The sequence below is a fragment of the Triturus cristatus genome, chromosome 2_2, assembly GCF_964204655.1.
Source record: "Triturus cristatus chromosome 2_2, aTriCri1.1, whole genome shotgun sequence".
NCBI classification, from domain to species: Eukaryota; Metazoa; Chordata; class Amphibia; order Caudata; family Salamandridae; genus Triturus; species Triturus cristatus.
In genome coordinates, this window is record NC_140582.1 from 578,981,907 (window position 1) to 579,008,872 (window position 26,966).

The window sequence follows — 26,966 nt, forward strand, 5'->3', positions numbered from 1 at the left end:
CCCCCCCCCCCCCCCAAGCCCATTTCCGGTTGAACCCAAAATCATATTGGGATTATCCGTACTCCAACTGGGAGTTTTGCCATCCTCCATGTCTTCCTCACAATCCAAATCTGTAAATTCACCCCCTTGTTCGCCTCCTCCGACCCCACCACTGTCCCCAGGACGCTTCCCGTCACCGGTTTCCTGTATCAATACAGTACATGCAGGCTGTACATTGGCTGTATTTACGATGTCTTACCAAAGACTAACTGTAAATTGAGCGTGGAATGCTTTATCATGAGTAATGCAGCCCTCCTCACTGAATCTCAGGTTTTAGGGCATCTTTTGAATGAAAACTTTGGGTTATCTGGATGGGGCAGTATGTTTGTTTGTAAATATATCCAAATGTTTCTGACCAATTTCCTAATTTTGTAACTGGCAGTGCTAAATGTACTCCCAAAAATAATCCGGTCACTATCCGTTGTCTGTCTTTGTGGTTGCAGCAATTCCTCTCTAGCTTAACATCCCTTTTTCTAGCTTGTTTAACTAGTCTTTTAAGGTTACCTCTTTATAATTATCTGAGTACTAGGATATCTGATTCACTGAAAAATCTACTTTTTAAAAAACAATCCCTTTGTAGGATGAGGAATTGCCCGAAAGGCAGGTTGTCCCCAAGGCTGTGGGAATGGTGACTGTATCTGGTTAAGGTATTTCCTTCGGTAACCTTTTTGAAGAGAGAGATCTACAATTTACCATCCTGTACCTTTTATAGTCTCAAGAAAATAATTCTGTTCACAGTTACTTGGTATAGTGAATTGGAAGTCATCAGAGAGTCAATATAATCAAGTGTGAAACTCTTCAAGGGGTATGCGGTCTCAATTTCATATCATGAACACATTGTCGATGTAGCTCAACCATGTTATCTGCTCATGAAAAGGATTAGAAATGTGAAAAATGAGTCATTCCTCATGGTCATTCATGAAGAGGATTGCCTGATAGGGGGCAAATCCAGCATCCATGGCCACTCTTTTAGTTTGGAAATAACTAATTAAGAAACTGAACATAATATTTACTTAATTCAATGTCAGTGTTGGTACAAAGGATGAGGGACCAAGGTAGGGTTGTTCACGTTTGTCTAGAATGTCTCCTTTCTCTCCATGTGCTTAATGCTGTGGGATATTTGTGCACAGGGACTGTACTGTATATCCATTGCGATTAGAAGTTGGGACACGCTGCCAAATCTAGAATTTCAACTATATTTATAAAATGCGCTCTGCCCCTAGTTAAAGCCTGGGTTTTGCTCACTAAAGATTTGATGAAAAGATCAACATATTAACACAGAACCTTGTATATCTTGGGAACAGTATAAAGTTCATGAATTCCAGGATGTTGTTTATTCAAGAAGTCTTTTTCAGTTTTACTTGCGAATTCCATCTCCAGTGCTTTTTCATGATCTTCATGATGATGTCCCTAATATCCTTAGTGGAGTCACTGTTATTTTTTTAGGTATCGCCTACACAGCGCGCATGCGCTGCATAGGAGGGCCTTTAGCCGTCGCTCTGCTCATTTTCAAGCACATACTCGTGCTTGTGGCAGCATGCACCTTGCGGGAGCGAGCAGGGGGGCCCCACAAGCACGAGTGCAGTGCTTGAAAACGAGCAGACTGCGCACGCACGCACCACTCCCGGGCTCACCTCGTGCTCTCCCTCTCTCTCACGCACATTCCTTGTTTTGTCATCTTGCGGATGACTCATCTCTCCGATTTCCCAATTTAACTTCATTACTGACAGCACTTTTTAATCCATTCCCTTTGGTGAAAGCCCTTAATTTTTCAAACAGTCAAAATATTTGAAATGCGAATAATTTGTATGTGTCGTTTTAAATAGCATTTGATATTTCACTCATATGGTGGAAGTTTTGTTGAAGCAAACGTCCTGTATCCCCATGCTGTATGGATCCTAACAGCAAATGTGCCAGCTATTTGACCACCACGTCCACCACCACATCCACCACCACCACGTCCACCATGTCAACCACCACCACGTCCACCACCATGTCCACCATCACCACGTCCACCATCACCACGTCCACCACCACATCTACCACCACCACGTCCACCACCACCACCACGTCCACCACCACATCCACCACCACCACCACGTCCGCCAACACGTCCACCACCACCACCACGTCCACCACCACATCCACGTCCACCACCACGTCCACCACCATGTTCACCACCACGTCCACCACCACCACCATGTCCACCACCACCATGTCCACCACCACCATGTCCACCACGTCCACACCACATCCACCACCACGTCTACCACCACCACGTCCACCACCACCACCACATCCACCACCACGTCCACCACCATCATGTCCACCACCACATCCACCACGTCCACCACCACCACGTCCACCACCACCACGTCCACCACCACCACGTCCACCACCACCACGTCCACCACCACCATGTCCACCACTACCATATCCTCCACCACCACCACCACGTCCACATCCACCATCACTACCACATCCACCCCACCATCACTACCACGTCCACCAGCACCATGTCCACCACGTCCACCACCACCACGTCCACCACCATGTCCACCTACACCACCACTACCACGTCCACCACTACCACGTCCACCACTACCACGTCCACCACCACCACGTCCACCACCACCTCCATGTCCTCCACCACCTCCATGTCCTCCACCACCTCCATGTCCTCCACCACCTCCATGTCCTCCACCACCTCCATGTCCTCCACCACCACGTCCTCCACCACCACGTCATCCACCACCATGTCCACCACCACCACATCCACCACCATGTCAACCACGTCCACATCCACCATGTCCATGTCCACCACCACCACGTCCACCACCACCACGTCCCACCACATCATCCACCACGCCCACCACCACCTCAACCTCCTCCACCACCACCCCGTCCACCATGTCCTCCACCACCACGTCCACCACCACCACGTCCACCACCACCACCACATCGCCCACCACCGCCTCAACCTCCTCCAGCACCTCCACCACCGCCACGTCCACCACCGCCACGTCCACCACCGCCACGTCCACCACCACCACGTCCACCACCACCACGTCCACCATGTCCTCCACCATGTCCTCCACCACGTCCCCCACCACCACCACGTCCACCGTGTCCACCACCACCACGTCCACCACCACATTCACCACGTCCACCACCACGACGTCTATCACCACGTCCACCACCACTTCCACCACCACCTCCTCCACCTCTCAGCACGTCCACCACCACATACACCCACCACCACGTCGTCCAGCACCACCACGTCCAGCACCACCACGTCCAGCACCACCACGTCCACATTCACCACGTCCATCACCACCATGTCCACCACCACCACCAACATGTGCTCCACCACCCGTGACAGGTAAAGTGTCACTGGAGGGCAGGGGTGATAGGAGTGTCAACTCCGGCTGTACATGGGACATTTAAGGATGCATTGGGTGCTAGAAGTATTACACCAGACCCAAGATAGATTTTGAAGAGGCGCAATGTCACAGGGGAGCCTGTAAAAACATTTGCAGCATCTCTACCTCACAGTGGCATACCTGCACGAGCCACTCACTCAAAACAAGCATTGGCATAGCCAATAGGTCTCGCCTTTGGGACCTTATAAGTGTTTAGCCATGCAACACTTGATGTTGTTGCACCAAGGATATTGTGCTGGATAACTAAACACTTATAAGGTCCTAAAGGTGAGACCTATTGGCTATGCCAATGCTTGTTTTAATAACGACCTGTCACTGAAAATGTATTTTCATCTGTGGGCTTAATGAAAATGTCAGTATTGTTCTTAGGGGAAAAATGGCCATGTTCTCAGTCTTGGGGTAATGGACATATCTCTTACTACTAAGACAATCAATATCCCGGATAGCAATTTTTAGTTTGCACCAGACACAGCTGTCTGGTTTTCTAAAGACCTCTTCAGGGACATTCAGAAAGCTGACCTAGGAATGCATTCCGCCCGTTGCTTACCATTTAGTTTGTGGGTTGTTACTCACATGTTCTGGCTTTCTCTTTGCTGGCTTTATTTGCTTTAGGCTGTCCAGCTTGAGTTCGGCCCTCCTGTTGCCCAAACCCCGGTGTTAGAACTGGGGGTCTCTAGTTGGCAGAGGTAGGTACCTTTGACCAAATAGGGACCCTTGCTTTTAAGTCAGGGAAAGGGGATTACACTACTGGATAACCCCTGCTCACCCCCTTGGTAGCTTGGCAGGAGCAGACCGGCTCAGAGACAGTGTTTTAAGCATTTGTGAACACATACAGTAATACAGTGAAAACACTACAGATGGACACCACACAGGTTTTATAAAAATAAGTATTCTTTATATAGACTTAACACAAGACCACAAACAACAAAGATGCACAATACTGTACTCAAAATTGACTTAAAGATGGTAGAATTACCTTAGTCCAAGTTGATGGTAAATATGACACAGTTCTCACAAAAGTACCTGGATGTGTAACGCAAAATAAACAAAAGGCTCGCAGCGCTGGAGATGCGTTGGTTCCTTGCTTAGGGGGAGACGATGCGTCGCGCCTCAATGCTTGCGCAGAGTAGGGGATGCGTCTTTATCCTTACCGGAGAGGAGGTGATGCGTAGATTCTCGTACTGCGGCCCGGTTGCGATGCAGCAAGATAATGCCGTGATGCGACAATCCGGTGCGATGCGATAAGATGGTGCCCTTGATGCGACGATGTGCGGACGATGCGTGCCTGCCCCGGCGACACTCACGGTGGCGACACGCTTCTCCGGTGATGCGTCGGCAGACAACTGTGACGAAGACACGCTTCTGGGGAAATGCGGCGGCACGCTTCTCTGGCGATGCGGCGACTACCGCTGAGGCAGCGACACGCTTCTTCTTGTTGCATCGCGCTTCCAGCTCCCAGCGACATGCAGGCTCCGTGTGGGGCTCCGTGCCCCGAATGCCGGCTTTGCCGCTTTTTTTTCAAAAAATTAACCCCGAGCCCGCTTCAGCGTGGCGCGGCTCGGGGATGAGGGGGCCTGGCGCTGGTATCCGTGTGGGGCTCCGGGCCCCGAATGCTGGCTTTGCCGCTTTTTTTTCAAAAAATTAACCCCGAGCCCGCTTCAGCGTGGCGCGGCTCGGGGATGAGGGGGCCTGGCGCTGGTATCCGTGTGGGGCTCCGGGCCCCGAATGCTGGCTTTGCTGCTTTTTTTTCAAAAAATTAACCCCGAGCCCGCTTCAGCGTGGCGCTGCTCGGGGGTTGTGGGAGGCTGCGATGGTCCGTGTGGGGCTCCGGGCCCCGAATGCTGGCTTTGCCGCTTTTTTTTTCAAAAAATTAACCCCGAGCCCGCTTCAGCGTGGCGCTGCTCGGGGGTTGTGGGAGGCTGCGATGGCCCATGGGGGCTGAGTTGCCTCGCGGCCGTATGCCGCTCTTTTTTTTTAAAATTTTTTATTTCATTGTTCAAAAATGCCCCCGAGCCCGCTTCAGCGTGGCGCTGCTCAGCCAACACAGCACACTGGCAGGGGGGCAGTACAACTCCTACAGCTTTCTTTGGTTCTTCTCCTTGGCAGAGGTTTGTCTTGTTGTTCCAGAAGTGATCTAAAATCTTGGGGTCTGGGTCCCCATATTTATACTCCTTTTCTCTTTGTTCTCTGAAGGCAGAGAGGCCTTTGCCTAGTCCAAACCAGTTCTGGTCAGTCCTGGAGCATTTTGTTGATGAGACTCCTTCTTTCCTTTCACAGTGTAGGCCAGGGACATCAGACGCACCACAGCAGGTGGAGGCAGCATTGTGGAGGGAAGGCACAGCCCTATTCAGGTCCCAGGTGCAGCTCCTCCCACCCACCTACATGCAGATCTCTCTATTCAGCCCTGTGCTGACTCACCCTCTCTCCTGGAATCCCCCAGCCCCTGTCATTCACAAAACCAGACAAACAATACACAACCTAGCAGAGGCAGGTTTGGACAGTTAAGCAAGAAAATACCTACTTTCTAAAAGTGGTATTTTCAAACACAGAATGTTAAAACCAACTTCACTAAAATATGTATTTTATCATTCTGAGTTCAGGCATACTAAACAAGAATTTCTACCTAGTTCCCCGAGTCAGTTAGGATTATAAGATGTAATAATCAAACTGCCCATTCTGGCCTATGGGGAACAGGTAGCCTTGCAATAGTGAAACACGAAAATGGCTGTAATTCATTATTAGGACATGCCACACACACCAGGGCATGTCCTACCTTATACTTACAATGCACCCTGCCCTTGGTCCTCCCATAGGGGTGTCTGATATGAAGAAATAGGAAGGTTTAGGGACTGGCAAGTGGGTGCACTTGGCCAGTCAACATGGCAGTCAGGGACTGCACACAGGCTCTGCAATGGCAGGCCTGAGACACACTTTACAAGCTGCTTCTGTGGGTGGCACAACCAGTGCTGCAAGCCCACCAGCAGCATTTGATTTACAAGCTCTGGGCACACATGGTACACTCTACTAGGGTCTGAAAAGTAAATCAAATAACCTAATCATGGAGTCACTAATCAGTACATCAATTTAACATAGGGAGAGCATATGCACTTTAGCACTGGTCAGCAGTGGTAAAGTGCCCAGAGTCCTAAAACGGCCAACAACAGGTCAGGAAAAAATACAGGAGGAAGGCAAAAAGTTCATGATGCTGTGTATTCAAAGACAGAGGGGGAATGTTAAGCCCTGTTTTACAAGGGAGCTTAGTGTTTACTTTTCTTTCCCTGACTTCAAGATGAGAGTATTTATGTGGCAAACCTTCTGAGTATCCAAGTAAGAGGAGATGGTGTAGGATGTTTTTTTTCCCCCTAGCACTCAAAACAAGCATTGGCAAAGCCAATAGGTCTCGCTTTTGGGACCATATAAGTGTTTAGCCATGCAACAGTTGCATAACTAAATACTTATAAGGTCCCAAAAGCGAGACCTATTGGCTGTGCAAAGCGGCCGTGCGGCCGCGAAAGTGAAAGTGATTGCGATCACACATCAAAGCGGCCGTGCGGCAGCGCACATGCACTGTAGCTCTAGGCTGGCCTGGTAGCACTTTTTGGAGCCCTCTCAATAAGTCTCGCCAAACCAGCGCATGCGCTGGGTCAGGCGAGACCTAAAAAGGAACTTTGCCAATGTTTCAGAATATTTCAGAATTAGTACAATTGAAACAATTTTATTTTTGTAATCCTGAAGTGAGGGGGAAACAAAAATTTGATTTCGATCAAAAGACATCAATACATTAGGTGATGACATTAGATCACATTATCATTTGTGTGCAGTAAAACTGTATTTTGGTGCAAATGTAATGGTCATTTCAATTGAAAATGTGTTGTCTGTAATGACAATGTGCTACCACACCATGCATACTCCACACTGTGCCACTCCATTCCACTCTACCCCCCTCCACTCTAAGACACTCTACGCCATTCCAATCTACACCTCTCTACTCACCCCACTCCAATCTACCCTACTCCACTCTATCCCTCTCCACTCCAATGTACCCAGAACTACCTCATCCCACTATGCTACAATAAACTCCACTTCAGGCTACCCCACTCCAATCAAATCTTCCCCACTCACTCCAATCTACTGCCCTTCACCCCAATCTATTGCACTCCACTCATCTACCCCACTCCACTCAAATCTAAGCCACTATGCTTCAGTCTACCCCACTTCAATCAACTCTACCCTAGTCCAGTTTACCGCACTCATTCCAATTTACGTCACCCAAACTCCACTAAAATCTATCCAACTCCTCTCCACTCTAATCTACCCCACGCCACTTCAATCTACCCCACACTAACCTTATCTACCCCACTCCACTGTACCCCATTCCACTCCAATATACCCCACTCCAGTCTTCCCCACTCCAATCAAATCTACCCCACTCCACCCCAATCTATCCCACTCCACTCACATCTACCCCACTCAACTTCAGTCTACCTCACTCCACTCCATTGCTCTAGTCTACCCCAGTCCACCTTACCCCACTCTAAACTCCGCTACAATCTATCCAACTCCCCTCCACTCTAATCTACCACGCTCCACTCTACCTCACTCCTGTCTACCCCACTCCAATCTACCCCACCCCACTCCAGTCTACTCCACTCTATCACACTCCTCTCTATCCAAATCTATCCCATGCCACTTCACTCCAATATTCCACACTCCACTCAATTCTACCCCACTCCAATCTAACTCACTCCACCCACACCAATTTACCCCACCCCAATCTATCCCTCTCCAAATATCCCTATCTACTCCTCTCCAATCTACTCTACTGCACTCCAATCCACCCCACTCAACTCCACTCCACCACATTCCAATCCACCCACTCCACCCTACTGCACTCCACTCTCATCTATCCCAGTCCACTCTTCCCCAGTCTCTCACTCTACTCCAATCTTGAATCTACTCCAATCTCCAACTCCACTCCACCACAATATACCCCAATCCAATCTACCCACTCCATTCCACTCTACTAATCTACCCCACTTCACTCCAATGTCCCACATACCACTCAAATCTACCCCACTCCAGTCCCATCTAGCCCCCTCTATCCCACTTCTTCCCACTCCACTCCAAACTACCCTACCCCACTTAACCCCAAACTACCCTACTCCAATCTACCCCATCCAATCACCACACTCCAGTCTATCCCAATCTACTACACTCCGATCTACCCCACCCTAACCCAATCTGCCTTTCTTCAATCTACCCTACCCCACTCTGTCCAACTCCACTCCAATCTACCCTACTCCACTCCAGTCTACCCCACTCCAAACGACCCACTCCTGTCTCACTCCACTCTACCCCACTCCACTCCACTCTACACCACCCCAATCTACCCCACTCCAATCTGCTCCTCTCCTCTCCAGTGAACCCCACTCTACTCCATTGTACCCCAATCCACTGCATTCCACTCTTCACAAATCTACCCCATTCCAATCTGCCCTACTCCACTCCGGTCTACCCCACTTCATCCCAGTCTACCACCACTCCACTCTACCCCACCCCACTCTACCCCAGTCTACCCCACTCCAGTCTATTTCACCCCACCCTACCCCACTCCATCCCATTCTTCCCTACTATACCCCACCCCACCCGCTCCATTCCAATCTACCCCAGTATATCCCACTCCAATCTACCCTGATCTACTGTACCTCTATCTACCCCACTCTAATCTACGCCACCATATTTTACCCCACTCTACCTCACTCCACGCCAAGCTACTCCACTACACTCTACGCCAATCTACCCCACTCCACCCCACTCCAATCTTCCTCAATCCACTCACTTTTAGCCATGCTGAACAGCAGCCACACTGGTGTGCATAATGGCTAAAACACATTGCCAAAGCCGTTAACGCTCACCTAGGCGTGATCTGTTGACTTTGCCAATGCTTGTTTCAAATGCATATAGTTCAACTGGTAGGGACTGTGATGGTGGAATAAAGGTGTAGGATAGACACAGACCTGTGGCATCATTCAATCTTTGCCACTGATTTTGTGCAAAATCATATTTTAATCTTGTGAAAACATTTCTGCGTTTCAAATTTTATGCTAAAAAAGTTGGGTCTGGTAATTGGATCTAAACTAAGGACTCTGGTCATTTGATGAATGTTCATTTTTAGGTCTCGGGACCATCCGGTCGGCAGACCGGAAGTCCGGAGATTTAATGACTTGGAGAAGAGGGGCTTGCACCCGCCCCTCTTCTCCCCTGTTCTCCATTGGCTGGCCTCTTGAATGCTGGCCAGCCACTGGAGAACAGGTCAGTCACTCCGTTGAAGGCCCGTCTTTTTCGGATCGGGGGGCGTGTTTTTTGCGCCCCCGAATCCAAAAATGCCGCTGCCTTTCTCCGAGGCATTTCTGCTCTGCCTCGGAGAAAGGCAGTGGTGTGCCTTTTGCTCTGCCTTGTTGGGAGTACTGTTGCTTTAACAGCAAGCCGGCAGAGAACGGCGCCTTTAAAACACAGCGGCTGCCTCTACTGGGAACAGCTGTGTCTGCGAGCTCTGTCCGCTGCTCTGAAAACCCAGGGAAGGTCCTTCGTTTTCGAGGCCAGCTTCAAGCTCTTTCCCAACATGGTAAGAGTTCAAGGGGAAGTTGGTTCGATAAACCGGGGCTGGGCGATTACAATTTTATTGAAGGAGTAAATACGTTATATCCGTGCGCTCTGTGCCAATCTGTAGCAATTTCATGTTAAAATTACCTTATTTCCGCAATTTTCAGAGATCTGTGTTGCCTCCGTGCTGCTGACTAGATTCGTCTTTTGGGGGTCATTTTGGCGTATGATCTACTCTAGGGGTTGGAAGGTGGAGCTGTTATCAACGCTAATCAGGATTGCATTGCGTGGGTGTCTGTATAGGACACATTTACGGTCAAAAGTGCATCTGTTGAGTGTGTGCGTGTGTGTTTTTTATTTTAATGAACGGAAGAAAATGTCATTTAACTACACGAGGTGCGAAGCTGTTAACTGATATTTCAACAGTTAAGTGGCCATTTTGGGGGTGATAGATATCTTACATTGGATTTTGGGGGGGAAATGGTGAGCCCCTACGAGGATGTTGATAGATTAAGGTCCAGTCTTTCTGTGATGCTACTGAACTGCTGCGCGTGAGACAGCAAAATGACCGGTCCGGCCTCGAAAACCAGACCGGTAGCCGCTCTCCTGTCGATGAAATTAAATATGAATCTTTTCACCCGTAAAACGTGCCCTTTTCGTCTCTGGCGTCGGTTTCCGCTATTTGAAATTCATTTAAATCGGATCTCCATAGTTTTATTTTAGCAGGTAAACGCATTAAGAGGCGTCGACTTTTTGGGTGGGAGGGTGCTTTTGAGGGGCAGATCCTGTCGGTTGTTTGAGGCCTCCTCACAGGTGTCTGAGTGTTGGTACAACTGTTTGAGGCTTGCCACGCCCCTGGTGTGTTGTAGAAACTCTACACTTGCGGAATTTGAAAGATCTTCATATCTGGCACCGGGGGCTGGGAGGGGCAACTCGTGTCGGCTTAGAAGAGCGATTTCACTAGTACTTGGCCAACGTCTGGTTTTTGTCCCTCAAGTTTCCCTGTCTCTATTTCGTTGCCTTTTAATTAAAACACATCTGCCTTACTTGCGTGGGCGAAAGGTCGCTTTGTGTCCCACAGTCTTTTTCTTTCAGGAAATGGGTGGTATTATTATTAAAGTTATTCTGATCCGTGCATTTTTAAGGGGAGCTTGAAACTGCACTTCCCCTCCCATTTAGACTGTAGTGCTTGTCATATTTCTATAGCGCTTCCTATCCATGAAGGAGGTATTGAAGCGCTTTATGGCGAGTAACACGTTATTCGGAACCCAAGGTTAGTGCTTAATCCAGTGGTTATTGGTGGCTATTACGATATATCTTGTGCTCCAAAGGAAACCATCCAATGCCTCTCCTCCTGTTTCTTTGTGTAACAATTAGTAGGGGCTATATGAGGACGCGCAAAAGGTGGGTTGAGTGGCGCTTCCGTATTAGATTGGTTATGGCTTTAAAGGAGGGGTGGTTGTGAGCTATGAAAATGTGGTTAGGCAATTTGCAGAAACAGAATAAAAACAAGCATTTACAATGCAACGGTCTCGGCATTGTTAAAGTTCGAGCTATTGGTATTGCTCATGACATTATTTTTGTTTGTTTTTGTTTTTAACAATGCCGTTTATTTAAATGTTTTGAAAACAAAAACATAAACAAAAATAATGCCATAAGCAATGCCAATAGCTCTAACTTTACCAATGCCGAGACCGTTGCATTGTAAATGCTTGTTTTTTTAGTATTTCCTCGTGAAATTAGGCATTGGTTGAGGAAAAAGAACGAGGTACTAGGTGCAGATCACTTACCTACCCTTTCTCTTTTCTTTCCCTCCCATCAGTCGGGTTTGGCGACTGCTTTGCTATTTTTACTTACTTTTAAAATGAAACTTTGTATTGTTCTGTAAGCAGATTTCTTTTTTTACCGTGGTGGACTCGGTAATACTCATTTATCCCAGCTTGAAAGCGTTATGTCATCGTCACGGTGAACCCGGTGGAACTTGAATCACGGACCTGCAGGTTTGACATCGAACATGCCAGCTGCCGTTTAACACAATGAGGCATCTTGCAGCCACACTCGATGAGCACATTTGTATCGGATCTAGAGGTCGAGGTAAATGTATGTTCTTGTACGGTTGACTTCTGGATACAGACTTATTTTACTGCAACAAGGATTGTAAAGAGCAAGAGAAGCCCTCCGCAGAATGAAGAACAACGTCCAGTAATTGACTCTTTGTAAACGTGTTAGCCAAACGCGTTTGTACCGGGCGATGACGCACTTTTAATTGTTACAACTGGTGATGACATACACATGATGAGAAAAAGTACTTGAGTGCTAATGATTCAGGTTGCTGATGTATATGACATCTAATGTGTTTAATTCCTTTTGACCAGCTCACCGGTGCCTACGTCACTTCAAGTCTTTGAAGAAGGAATATCTACCCTCTTTGTGCCCTACAAGATGTACTTCATCAGTGCCTCGCATCACTACACACTATTCAGTCCACCCACGTGACAAAGATAGCCGTTGGGAAGGTGAGTTCAAAATACATGAATCATATCTTTGGACCAGAAAACCGTTACAAAACGGATCCATGCCAATGCAGTGACAAGCATTTACAATGCAATGCCTTTTATAAACAAGCATTGGCATAGCCAATAGGTCTCGCTTTTTGGACCTTCTGAGTATTTAGTTATCCAGCACAATATTCTTGGTGCAACAACAACTGTTGCATGGCTAAAATTTAAAAGGTCCCAAAGGCGAGACCTATTGGCTATGCTAATTCTTGTTAAATTTCTTCCTTTGATCCCTTTTCGCCAAGGTTGGAAGTGTTTATTGTAGAAGCTGCTAGTAAGTCTGTGTCTAAAAATGCACCGGGTATGACCAGTTTTATGGTATAATTACCAAAATGCTATATAGTGGTAAAGGAATAGTCCTTGGAGTAAGTATAAGTGTGCTATACAGTCTTGGGTCTACTAATTTAATAAACTGACCCTCTGCAAATCACACTATCCCTTCTCCTTTCTCTCTGTCCTCTGATATAACAATATGTCAGCACTTTAAAACCGGCTTAAGCAAAGAAATAAACACTAGAGCCATTCTCCTTGCAGAGGTCTCCTGCATGATATTTATTCACAATTTAAAGACTGTTTGCGAATTGCACCTCTTTTGCTGAAGGTGCGCCTAAAGCTGCTTTGTGCAGGACCCATTCTGTGCTACAGATTCTCCCTCCCAGCCACTGACCAGCATTTCTTACAACTCATAAATGGCTGGAGGAGTGAGTTTCTATCGGTTTGGGAGTGATAAAAGTTGCAGAGCACCAAAATGTACAAAAGGGCACTTTTTGCAAAAAAGAGTCAACAGCTGCTGATTTTCTCCTTGGTGGTGTTTGGATGCGCAGCGAAAGAATCTTTCAAGACCTGCCTCACACATTTGCATTGAAAGACACTGATATCACATATCATCTAAGTTGACGTTTCTGTTTTAAAAAAATTTAACTGTGGTCATTTCTGCAGATGTGTAAAGTTTCCACTCAAAAAGGGAATACGTTTTTTGTCTCTAGTAGTTGAGGAGCATATATATTCCTATAAGAGTATAGTTGATCTTTCCAGAGAATGCTTACATTGCGTATATGTTTCCAAAAAGGGAAAATAAGCATGTTTTTCCGGAGAATATAAAAAATTCAAAAATAAATAAATAGGGACTGCATTAAACAAATACATCAGTAAACAGTTGTTGGCAAAGCCAATAGATCCAGCTATTTGTAGGGCTAGTGCCAAACCATTGCTTAGCCAGTGCTTGCACATAAAACATTGTTTAAAGAAAAAATGTGGATGTCATGTTGGAGTACACTTTTGTATTTTTTAGAAACGCCGATAAAGATGACTGATGATGTGCCATTATGCATTGATGGTAATCTAGAAAGGGGTGTTTTGAAAGGAACATTACAGGGTGGTCACTAGCCTGTATCCATGCATCATGATGTAACAATGTGGGCGTCATTAAGGGGTCGGCAGGAGTTGCAACAGCGACCCCTGGCACGCATTTGGGACCTCTGAAATACAGAGAGCGCTCACTGCCTGGGATAAAAAACAAACGGGGCTCCTTAAGAGCCATGATGCTTTCTGATGTTTGTATTCACTCAAGCTCTACATCTGCCATGTGCAGGCAGTCACAGTATTGTCCCGTGTGTGTGTGTGTGTGTGTGTGTGGTGTGTGGTGTGTGGTGTGTGTGTCAGAGAGAGAGATATGAAAATGAAGAGTTTATTTTTCTAGTTACTTTGGATGCATTTTGTATCTGCCTAACAGTTTTCCAGAGAATACAATTAAAAAACAAATTTGCAATTTAAATTGTGTTTGGGGAATGAAAACGTGGCGCTTTAAGTACATGCTGTCCAATACTAACAAGCATTGGCCGCGCGGCCGTAAAAGCGAAAGTCATCGCGATGACTCTGACAGCGAAAGTGATTGCGATGACGCGCTAAAGCACGCTAGGGATGCGCACGCAGCAGCGGGGGGGAGGGGCGGAGATGGTGCTGAAGGCTGGCGCAGGAAAGGCAGATGGCTGGGCGAGAAAAGAGGGGGGAATGCGGGGGGCAGCTGTGTGCGTGCACGCCATCGTGCACTCAAGCTTGTAGCCAGCACAACAAGCATTTGCAATGCAATAGGTCTCGCATTTATAAGAGTTTGAGCTATTGGCATTGTAAAATTACAATGCCTTTTATTTATGTTTTGGTTTTAAAACAGATAAAAGGCATTGTCATTTACAATGTCAGTAGCATAAACTCGCATAAAAGCAGTGTGCGGCGTGCAGCAGTGTGCAGCGTGCAGCAGTGTGTGGCGTGCAGCAGTGTTTCGTGTAGCAGTGTGAGGCATGCAGCACTGTGTGGCGTGCAGCGCCGTGCAGCAGTGTGCTGCGTGCAGCAGTGTGCTGCGTGCAGCAGTGTCGTGCAGCATGCAGCAGTGAGTAATGCAGCAGTGTGCAGCAGTGTGAGGCGTGCAGTGAGGCGTGCAGCAGTGTTTCGTGTAGCAGTGTGAGGCGTGCAGCAGTGTGCGGCGTGCAGCAGTGTGTAATGCAGCAGTGTGTAATGCAGCAGTGTGCGGTGTGCGGTAGTGTGTAGTGTACGGCAGTGTGCGGCGTGCAGCAGTGTGCGGCGTGCAGCAGTGTACTGCGTGCAGCAGTGTCGTGCAGCATGCAGCAGAGAGTAATGCAGCAGTGTGCAGCAGTGTGCGGCGGGCAGCAGTGTGCGGCGTGCAGCAGTGTTTCATGTAGCAGTGTGCGGCGTGCAGCAGTGTGCGGCGTGCAGCAGTGTGTGGCATGCAGCAGTGTGTGGCGTGCAGCGGCGTGCAGCAGTGTGTGGCTTGCAGCAGTGTGTGGCGTGCAGCAGTGTGTGGCGTGCAGCAGTGTGTGGCGTGCAGCAGCGTGCGGCATGCAGCAGTGTTTTGTGTAGCAGTGTGCGGCGTGCAGCAGTGTGCGGCGTGCAGCAGTGTGCGGCGTGCAGCAGTGTGTAATGCAGCATTGTGTAATGCCGCAGTGTGTGGCGTGCAGCAGTGTGTGGCGTGCGGCAGTGTGTGGCGTGCGGCGTGCAGCAGTGTGCGGCGTGCAGCAGTGTGCGGCGTGCAGCAGTGTGTGGTGTGCAGCAGTGTTTGGTGTAGCAGTGTGAGGCATGCGGCGTGCAGCAGTGTGCGGCGTGCAGCAGTGTGCGGTGTGCAGCAGTGTCGTGCAGCATGCAGCAGTGAGTAATGCAGCAGTGTGGCGTGCAGCAGTGTGTGGCGTGCAGCAGTGTGTGGCGTGCAGCAGTGTGTGGCGTGCAGCAGTGTGTGGCGTGCAGCAGTGTGTGGCGTGCAGCAGTGTGTGGCGTGCAGCAGTGTGTGGCGTGCAGCAGTGTGTGACGTGCAGCAGTGTTTCGTGCAGCAGTGTGCTGCGTGCAGCAGTGTGCTGCGTGCAGCAGTGAGTAATGCAGCAGTGTGTGGCGTGCAGCAGTGTGTGGCGTGCAGCATTGCGCAGCGTGCAGCAGTGTGCGGCGTGCAGCAGTGTGCGGCGTGCAGCAGTGTGCGGCGTGCAGCAGTGTGCGGCGTGCAGCAGTGTGTGGCATGCAGCAGTGTTTCATGTAGCAGTGTGCGGCGTGCAGCAGTGTGCGGCATGCAGCGGTGTGTAATGCAGCAGTGTGTGGCGTGCAGCAGTGTGCGGCGTGCAGCAGTGTGCGGCGTGCAGCAGTGTGCGGCTTGCAGCAGTGTGCGGCTTGCAGCAGTGTTTCGTGTAACAGTGTGAGGCATGCAGCACTGTGTCGTGCAGCGACGTGCAGCAGTGTGCGGCGTGCAGCAGTGTGCGGCGTGCAGCAGTGTCGTGCAGCATGCAGCAGTGAGTAATGCAGCAGTGTGTAGTGTGCGGCGTGCAGCAGTGTGTGCCATGCAGCAGTGTTTCGTGTAGCATTGTGCGGCGTGCAGCAGTGTGTGGCGTGCAGCAGTGTGTGGCGTGCAGCAGTGTGTGGCGTGCAGCAGTGTGTGGCGTGCAGCGGTGTGTGGCGTGCAGCGGTGTGTGGCGTGCAGCGGCATGCAGCAGTGTGTGGTGTGCGGCGTGCAGCAGTGTGCGGCGTGCAGCAGTGTTTCGTGTAGCACTGTGTGGCATGCAGCACTGTGTGGCGTGCAGCAGTGTGAGGCGTGCAGCAGTGTGAGGCGTGCAGCAGTGTGAGGCGTGCAGCAGTGTTTCGTGTAGCAGTGTGCGGCGTGCAGCAGTGTGTGGCGTGCAGCAGTGTGTAATGCAGCAGTGTGCGCAGCAGTGTGTGGCGTGCGGCAGTGTGTGGCGTGCGGCAGTGTGTGGCGTGCAGCAGTGTGTGGCGTGCAGCAGTGTGTGGCGTGCGGCGTGCAGCAGTGTGCGGTGTGCAGCAGTGTCGTGCAGCATGCAGCAGTGAGTAATGCAGCAGTGTGCGGCGTGCAGCAGTGTGTGGCGTGCAGCAGTGTCGTGCACCATGCAGCAGTGAGTAATGCAGCAGTGTGCAGCAGTGTGTGGCGTGCAGCAGTGTGTGGGGTGCAGCAGTGTGTGGGGTGCAGCAGTGTGTGGGGTGCAGCAGTGTGTGGGGTGCAGCAGTGTGTGGCGTGCAGCAGAGTGGCGTGCAGCGGCGTGCAGCAGTGTGCGGCGTGCAGCAGTGTGCGGCGTGCAGCAGTGTGCGGCGTGCAGCAGTGTGCGCAGCAGTGTGTGGCGTGCGGCAGTGTGTGGCGTGCAGCAGTGTGTGGCGTGCAGCAGTGTGCGGCGTGCAGCAGTGTGCGGCGTGCAGCAGTGTCGTGCAGCATGCAGCAGTGAGTAATGCAGCAGTGTGCGGCGTGCAGCAGTGTGTGGCGTGCAGCAGTGTGCAGCAGTGTCGTGCACCATGCAGCAGTGAGTAATGCAGCAGTGTGCAGCAGTGTGTGGCGTGCAGCAGAGTGTGGCGTGCAGCAGAGTGTGGCGTGCAGCAGAGTGTGGCGTGCAGCAGAGTGTGGCGTGCAGCAGAGTGTGGCGTGCAGCAGAGTGTGGCGTGCAGCAGTGTGCGGCGTGCAGCAGTGTGCGGCGTGCAGCAGTGTGTGGCGTGCTGCAGTGTGAGGCATGCAACAGTGTTTCGTGTAGCAGTGTGAGGCGTGCAGCAGTGTGTAATGCAGCAGTGTGTAATGCAGTGTGCGGCGTGCAGCAGTGTGCGGCGTGCAGCAGTGTGCGGCGTGCAGCAGTGTGTGGCGTGCAGCCGTGTGTGGCGTGGTTTGTAAACAACAAGAAAAGCGGACATCAAAGTTAGGGTGGGAGGGCACGAGCATATGGGGTGAGAGTTATAACGAAAGTTCTGGGAAAGCAGTCTGCTGCTTTCAAGTCCGATGCCAGCTTCGTGCTTGTATGCCTCACATGCACTGGCCATGAACCGCATTCCTAAGGTCTTGTGCCCCTTACTAAATCTCTCAGAATGCGTGAGGCGGCGCACGCGCAGGAAGTAGCTGGTGGCAAATGGCATGCGCGTGGTTGTGCGCGTAACCGCCACCCGATCCGCCTGGGAAGCCTTTGGGAGCATTTTCGGAAGCCCCTACGTAAGTCTCGCTGAGCGATCGCTTACGCGATAGCCAGGCGAGACCTAAAAATGTGGGTAGCACTTTCAAAACCCACCTACTAAATATCTTGCCAGGTCAGTGCATGCGCTGGGTCAGGCGAGACCTAAAAGTTAAAAGGGATTGTCATTTACAATACCAATAGGTCAATCTTAGGCAAAAGCAATACCTATTGTATTGCAGAGCACGCTGTCTGTGAAGCAGGCGCTGTGCTCATTAAAGTAAAAGAAAAGAAAAGGCGCGGTCTTCCTGAAGCAAGCGCCGCGCTCATTACTAAAGTTTAAAAAAAAAAAAAACCCCGAATGCGGTGTCCCTGAAGCGGGCATCGTGCTCTGCATGCAAATACAAAAAAAGCAGCCGCCATTGTCCCTATCAGTGTCCTAAAACAAAATCGTGCTCACCCACTAGATAAAGCCGACCGTGTAGCAAGCCAAGTAAAAGGTTCAGTCGTTATGGGCCTTAACAAAGTCAGACAAGGTGGTAGCAAGCGGGACTAACCAACCTTTTTACGGATCAGAAGCCACCAAAAAAGGAGAATGACAAATGTGAGCGGAGAGTGGGCGGGGCTGCTAGTGCATACCCTAATACAGCATGCCGAGGAGAGCATGCGCACTCCTGCTAGGCTCGACCTAAAAAATAAGTGTTTTGAAAGATTTCACTTTTTTGATAGTTACACTGTAGATTTAATGAGTTATACCATAAATCAACATTAAGCCATGCCAACGCTGGCACACCCAGTCCTCATTCCAACATTCTCTCTTAAATCACGGTGTTTAGCATTTTGAATGCTAGATTCAGGGCTTTAAGTGGTCCGGGTCTGTCCGGGTCTGAGCACCGGCAGTTTTTTTTTGGGGCCCTCGAAACGGGTCTCTATCGGGCTCTATTTTCGTGGCTACTAAAGGTAGTCCGTTCTTTTTTTTTTTTTTTTTTTTCGGACCCGTTTTGAGGGCCCCAAAAAAACTGCCGGTGCTCAGACTCTGCCCACTGTTGCTGCACTGTTAGGCAGTGCTTTAAATGGAAAAAGTCCCTGAGGTGTTGTGACGCAGCACTGTAATAGTACACATTGCACGGCTGTGTTCTTCTGATGAAGATCGCACTATTGTGCTCTGAAAAAGCAATTATAATCCCATTGTGCTGCAATGCATCTCTTTTAATACACGTTGTGTTGGATACTACGTTGTATCGCTTGTAATACACATTGTCCCGCAATGACACAAAACCTTAGATAGGCATTTCTCTGCAGTGATGTAGTTTGCTTTCTAGAGCACTTTGCATTGCAGCGCTACACATACTATGCCAGTTAATAAAAGGATAGACTTCAAGATGCTGTGTATCGCCGATAAGGCTCTTCATGGCGATGACCCTGTTTATTTTAAACATAAACTAACTAGATGCACTACCAGAGGCGCAACTAGAGCCAAATTTCGGGGGGGGCTGAGCAAAAATTTCGGGGGGGGCTGAACTTTAAGCAATAGGCAGATTGGAGCTGCAGGGGCTCTTAGAAGGGGTGAAACAACAGCAAGGCCTCATTAACATGCAAATGGTCTTTTAAAGACCTGTGAAGTGCTCGGGTGCGGCTGCTTTTTTGCCCGGGAAGGTGTCTCATCCCGGGCTGCCACACACGAGGGGGGGGGGGGCGGGGGGCTGAAGCCCTGTGAGTCCAATGGGTGTTGCGCACCTGTGCACTACTATCAGGACACTTCGATCGTCCTCAGCAGGTAGCTTTACAGTGCCCAAGGTCAGAAGATCGCAGGGGTAGGGGGAGGGGGGTGCAGAAACTTCACATACGGCAGAACCAAACGATGGAATGCTCCACCCTTCAACTTAAAGACCTGCTCTTCCCTGTTAATCTTTAGGAGGAACCTTAAGACCCGGCTTTTCAATCTATAGTCTCTGCTTTTTATGGACATTAATATCTTCTGCTATGCTACCAGCGCCAAGATGCCCTAGGGTATTTAAATGCTTTATAAAACTCTGAACAGAGAGCTCTGAGAGTCAATTTAAACATGCAATCAGAATATATACAGCACAAATGCCAAGCGCAAACACTTTTATTTCAAATATTTAGATCTAAATATTTGAAATATAGGATCAGAAATCTAAAGATCTCCTCTCGTTCTAAGTGTTTGCGCTTGGCATTTGTGCTGTATATATTCTGATTGCATGTCTATGTTGCCTCTCAAAGCTCTCTGCTCAGAGTTTTATAAAGCGCTTGAATACCCTAGGGCATCTTGGCGCTGGTAGCATAGCAGAAGATATTAATATTATTAATAGCTTAATATTTGTGGTTTATTGGTGGCAAACCATACTCTGAGGTGGGCAATTGTAACCATTTTGTGCCTTTTTTAAAGATTTAAAACTACACAAGTCGGTGCTATAGTATGTTCCCCTGGCCATCATTGTTCGTTTAATCGCTTTATAAAACTAATTTTCATTTTGATTTTATTTTTTACTACACAAATTGTTCTGCTTTGCTGTTGCATGTGCAATAGTTAACATTATCCTGCTGTGACAGAACCTCTGCAGTGGTGATGTTTGTCTTTTGTGTGACTCTTACCCCTCAACGCTACACAATACACATTGTTCTGCTATTGCCACGCTGCAGTGTTGCTCCCATAGTACACACTGCCCAACTGAGACAAACCCCCTACAAAACACATTGCTCTGTGAAGCTGTGGTCCATCTTTTGTATTAAGTGTTGCCCTGCAACGCTACACACGACACATGATAATGCTGCGGTGTAGCTCCCATAACACTCACTGCACTGCTATGCTGTCACTGCACGTTTGTTATACAGGCTGACTAGCAGTGGCGTGACACATGTCTTGTGAAACATATCACCTTGTTGTTGGTGCCACTCCTGAGGGACATTCCCCAACGCTGTTGTGTAGCGGCATATGCAGGGCTTTAAGTGGTCCGGGTCTGTCCGGGTCTGAGCACCGGCAGTTTTTTTTTGGGGCCCTCGAAACGAGTCTCTATCGGGCTCTATTTTCGTGGCTACTAAAGGTAGTCCGTTCTTTATTTTTATTTTTTCGGACCCGTTTTGAGGGCCCAAAAAAAAACTGCCGGTGCTCAGACTCTGCCCACTGTTGCTGCACTGTTAGGCAGTGCTTTAAATGGAAAAAGAGAAGTGCCGGTACTCACCAAATTGATAGGGGTGAGCCTGGGAGGTGCGTGTCTGGGGGCGTGGCTTCAAGGCAGCCTTGTACACTATCAGCATTTTCTTCTTCACTGTTCAAAGTGCCTTTGGCCAAGTTCTGCCCATAGCTGCAGGGTGTAATTAGCGTTTGTTGTAACTATATATAGCGTGAACTTAGCCCAAGGGCATTAACATGAGAAGCAGAAGTTTTACGCAAAAGCAGACTTTTTTTTTTTTCAAGGCACTCTGACAGACAACGGATCTGCAAACTTTCCCTATAACTCACAGCGCGACAGTTCCAATGTCGAAACCTCTAGCTTAGAAAAACACAGGTGTCTTCCTGTCCTGTTGCGCTGTCAGGGTGTGAGCAGGGCCGGCCTGTTTTAACACCTCATTGTCCCTTTCTTCGCGCTCCTTTCACCGTTTCACCCCTGCTGATACACACACCAACAGACCCATCACCGTGAGGCAGCTAAACTATCGGTGATTTAGGTGAGCTGGGGAGGTCTCGAGGCGTTTGGGTTCAGGGGGCAGTCACTGCTTAGCTCAACTCAAAAAGGACCCCCTGCTGCCGCATTTCAGTCTCTATTAGCAAGGGCGCCAAATTTCTCTCTGCCTAAGGCGCTATCTTATCAAATGCCGGCTCAGAGTGTAGGGCTGCAGCCGCAACCTAGCGCCGGAATCCACTCGACATTAACTGTCAAGCACCCATAACCTAGAGACTGACCACAGCATGCCACTAGGAGTACCAGTACTCTCTTAACACAAGGAGAAGTCCCGGTACTCAATGGGAGAACACGGAGAAGTGCCGGTACTCATGATTTTCTTAAGCACACAGTGCTAGTTATTTTGATTTAGACCACGCCCCCTACTCGGATAGGCCACGCCCCTTCAAGACATTAACCACGCCCCTTTTAGAGCACCCCCAGTTTTTTTTTTCCACTTAAAGCACTGGCTAGATTCATTGCTACAATAAAAGTTATAAAATACATCGCATTTGAATTTTCTTGTGATTTATCCTCTGTTCACCCCTGCACTTTGAATTGTTTAGCTTGCTTGCAATGTTGTACATTCCATATAGTTACTGTAATGACTTAAACATCACTACTGAAAGTACTTTTTCTATATTTGTTGTAGGAAATGCCTTCCCCATGTCCTCTAATTTACATGTGATGTTTAACATTTTACTTAATAATTATGCAAAAGTGTACGTTCTTCCCTCATTGAGGGAAGTAGCCAAGGTCAGTTACTTTAAAGGATTTTGGCTAACAAAAAATGTAAAGACCCCTCTGTGGGTGCACGACAGTTTTGCGGGCGCAACAGAAATGAAATGTTGGAATTTACAACCGCAAAAATGGTAGCTGTTAAGAAAAGATGGCAGAGAGATATAACTAGCGACTTAATTAATGGCATTTCAGAGATGACAATAAGCCACAACAGCATCTGCGACCTGCAACCTCACCCAAACCAGATCCATCACTACTAAATTAGAGTCACTCAACCTGTAACTGCTGGTGAGGAGACCAACACATGTAGCCAGTTTCTTCTTGAAACTACTTTTGTAGGATCAGACTTTACTGCAGTGATTGGAAACTTCCCAATAATATGGTCAGACCACCACCTCATCTCCTTTCATTTCAACCTGCCAACTAGAATAATTACAGCAAGAACGAAAATTACCAAGACTACTTAAGACAATGGAAAAAGCTTGACCATCAGCATTTGATTCTCACCTCAAAATCACCTTTACAAGTAGTCCAAAAGCAGAAGTGGATGAATTAATCAACTACTTCACCAATGGGTTCAATAAGCTAATATCAGAAAAACACTGCACTAAGCACAGAAAGATGAAAGGAAAGATAACAAGCATTTGCAATGCAATAGGTCTCGCGTTTGTCAGAGTTGGAGCTATTGGCATTGTAAATTACAATGTGTTGATCTATATGTTTCGGTTTGGAGTGTAGTGGATTTATGAACAGAGACCTAGCTGCAGCACTGTCTAGGACTAAGAATGGGGAATTACAACTGGGAACTGAGACACTTAGAATGGAGGAATTACTGACGGTGTCCAGAGAAGCAGCTACCAGCACTGCCTAGAGGACTAAGAATGAGAAATTACGACCATGCCCAGAGACGCAGCTGTAGCACTGTCCTAAGGACTTAGAATGAGGAATTACCGACGGGAGGATTAAAAGGGGCAAAAGGACGCTGGATAGCGGGAATATGAGGTGACCGTGAATGTAAGGGGAGAGAGAGCCCCAGGAAATAGCTATGACGGGGAAAGATCCGAGGTGAGAGTAATGACGTCAGGGGGGGGTGATACGAGGCAGAGGGGTGGGGGCGGGGTAAGGAGGGAGCAGAAAGAAGCGGAGAGTGAAAGGTAAACATCCGGGTGAGAATATAGGACGCGGAAAGGGAGTTTTCAAACACTTCCAGCCGCAATGAGCTTGTGCAACCTCCCCCACCTCAATGAAAGCTCTGCAGTCTCAGATCTAACGACGTGGCCTAAGTTCAAAGTACGAGGGTTGCCGTTTCTAGGGAAGGTGTAAATACAACCATTCACCCTCGGCAAGATTAACCACCACAAAAGAAAGCGGCTTGAGGGTGCAGTCACAGCTGCAAGGCGCTGGATAACACCTCATCAAAACAAACCGGGTACACAAGGAACCTGGTCACACATCAACAGCCCAGCGTGAGAACCATCAACTACCCGCACCTCAAGCCTCTGACAAGTCTGAATGATTGAATGAATGCATTCACAGAGCTGGTCTTTCCGCGGAAAGAACCCTGGGAAAAAACAGATTTGACACCACTTTCTGTGTATGTATTGAAAATGTTTGAGGAAGGCGAGGGGGAGAAATAAAGTAGGGTCACGAAAAGAAAAGCAGACAAGGGGCATACGGCCGTAAAAAAAATGTATAATATACTTTGGAGGTCGGCGCCCTGGGCGGGGGCAGCGCTCACACATGCCGGGTCTGATAAATACATTAATTTACTTAAGCAGAATGTGAATTAAGCATAAGTATGGTGCGTGGAAGAGAAGTTATAAACAGACATTTTGCACACTTTATATCTTTTTCAGACTCCAAATCTGCACTTCTCCCACATCATCCCTTCCCGCTCCAGCACCGTCTTTCCACTCTCTCTTGCATCTGTTTCACCTCACCCATCCACAACACACACTCCCTCACTCACCTGTTCATTCTGCATTTTCTTCAACTTTCACCTGGCCATTATTTTGACAGCTGTTTTTACCTCCTTCGCACACTTTCACATACATTCAAAATAATAATTGGCACACCTGAGCATTGCAGTGTGCGCCCTGCAGAGAGGCCAATGATTGGATGAGCATGTATTTGGAACCCATCTATTAGCAATTGTCGGGCACTGTGAGACATTTCACACTATGCACTCTAAACGAGTAATATGTTGCATGAACAAAGTACAGAAACACATAATTCAGGATAAAGTAAATGCACTTGGGCAATGTACGGGTAAGAAAAACATGAAATGTAATACGGAACAGCATTGCCGTTCCCAGTCGCAGGCAATGTAAGGCCACTGCACCAGACACACACTGCGGGGCTCCAGTGATGTGGGGGGGTCACCGCAGCGGGCCTGTGCACTACAGCTTCACCTGGGAGGGGATCGCACACCTTCTCTATACCTAGTGATTGGCCTCCGAGCGCCTCGAAGGACAGCCGCAGCACAGAGGCACTAGGCACAGATACATGGGAAGCTGTGTAGGTTACCCCGGACCGTGGCTCCCAGAAGCCTCCACTGTTCACCACCACTTCACCTGAGAGAGGCAGACCATACGAGGCTCGCACACACTATACCTAGTGATAGGCCTCGGTGCGCCTCATAGGACAGCCGCAGCACACAGGCGCTAGGCACAGTTAAACGCGACGCTGTGTAGGTTACCCCAGGCTGTGTCGCAGCCGATCTGTTAGGCCCTGTGGGGTGCATGACTGGGCATCCATCACTGCTGCCAGCGCCCTCCCCCCCCCCCAGCAGGGTCTAAAACTAACCAGCTGTGCAAAAGAGGGGGCACTTTAACAAGAGATGTGCCCCCTTCCTCAAACGCCACCCTGCGCTCCTGGGTACTCCGGGCATACCACTCATGGGCATTTAACGTGAATGCCCCTTCCCCCTAGTGTACCGGGCATCGCAGGGCATAGCACCCAGGGGCATTTCACGTGAATGCTCCTTCCCTCTAGTGTACCAGGCATCGCAGGGCATAGCACCCAGGGGCATTTAAAGTGAATGCCCCTTCCCTTCTAGTGTACCGGGCATCGCAGGGCATAGCACCCAGCGGCATTTAAAGTGAATGCCCCTTCCACCATGGTGCACAGAGCATAGCACTCACAAGCATTAAACATGGATGCCCATTCTCCCCCTGGTGCACAGGGCATTGCAGGGCATAGCACCCAGGGTATCAAAGTGAATGCCCCCTTTACCCTGGGGCATATGTTACCACGGCGACGCTTCTCTCACATGAGGGTCTGTTCTGCAGAGACCAATACACCCAATAAAGCAGTATTGGGGCCTCGAAGCGTTTTGCAGGATATAGAAGAGGGTGCTGGGGGCTCACGGGACCTGCCGAGGAAAACGGGGGTTGTCCAAGTCAAGATCCCAGAGTCACACCTCGACCATCTTCAGGTGTTTGGACAGCAGCTCATCTGGCCACATCTGCAGCTGGACGCTGGCCCCCCGCAATCATTGTCAACCAATGAGAGCCCTGAAAAGAACACGTGGGGGAGGGGGAGGCAATGGAAACCAGCCGGACCCATCTTCCACTGCGCCAAAATGAGAGCTTGAATGAATGAGGGGGAGAATGCACAGCTACCAACCTTACCGAACCATGTCACAGGCGAGACAGCTGGAAATAGTAACAAAACTAGAGCATGCTGGGACTTGTAGTTCAGCGCGATCTGTTCTAAGTAAAGAGTGACAAGCACCAGCATGCTTGCAGGCTCGTTTGGACCTGGACAGTAGAATAAACAGGCTTTGTACCCATTCGGACAACAGTGCCCAGATTGTGCCCACCCATTTTATGTCTCGAATTCTTTAAGGTATTTTGGATTCGATTCTGCTACTATTTATTGAATCATACTAGACACATAGCTGGTTGATGTGATCGGTAACTTAAGGGCTATAAGGTCAATCCACATCTCTGTTACAAGCGAGTTAACATCAGACATTTAATTAATGGCACTTGATTACACACGCATGTTAGAGGCACAATGATATCACACAGTTAACGTGGAAACAGATATACTTTATGGTCAGCACTCTGTACAGGTTTTGAGAATCAAACCGACATGTTGTTTTATATCTTATGATCGTTCCAGCAGGAGGCTTCTCAAGATCAAGAACGAAACTTGCTTTATTGTAATATGTTTTCTCAAAAATCCCCCTGAGGAAGGGTTTGTTACCCGAAATGCTTAGGGGTTGTTTTAAGTTTGCCTTAAATGTCAATCATGTGTTTCGTAAATTTCTTGATCGTTTAAAAACTGGGTACTGCAGATGAGCAGTTATTTTTGGAATCATTAAGTTTAGGTGAAATGTTAAACATTTTAACAAAAAATCAATGAAAAGAATTGATTTCAAATGAATTGGTGTATAATTTGTGGTTTATTTGAAAATAGAGTTATTTAAAATGAATATGCAATCACAGAAACTATAGGGGCATT

The 26,966-nt window shown here is 48.7% G+C and overlaps 1 protein-coding gene across 1 annotated transcript in view; it reads left to right on the top strand.

Moving 5' to 3' along the window:
- The window catches only part of ETFDH (electron transfer flavoprotein dehydrogenase), a 542,885-nt gene that overhangs the window by 15,395 nt on the left and 500,524 nt on the right, over positions 1 to 26,966 (top strand). Inside the window, exon 2 of the mRNA XM_085641729.1 lies at positions 12,461 to 12,601. Within this exon, the coding sequence (XP_085497855.1) occupies positions 12,461 to 12,601 (141 nt within the window). The remainder of the gene's footprint in view (positions 1 to 12,460; positions 12,602 to 26,966) is intronic.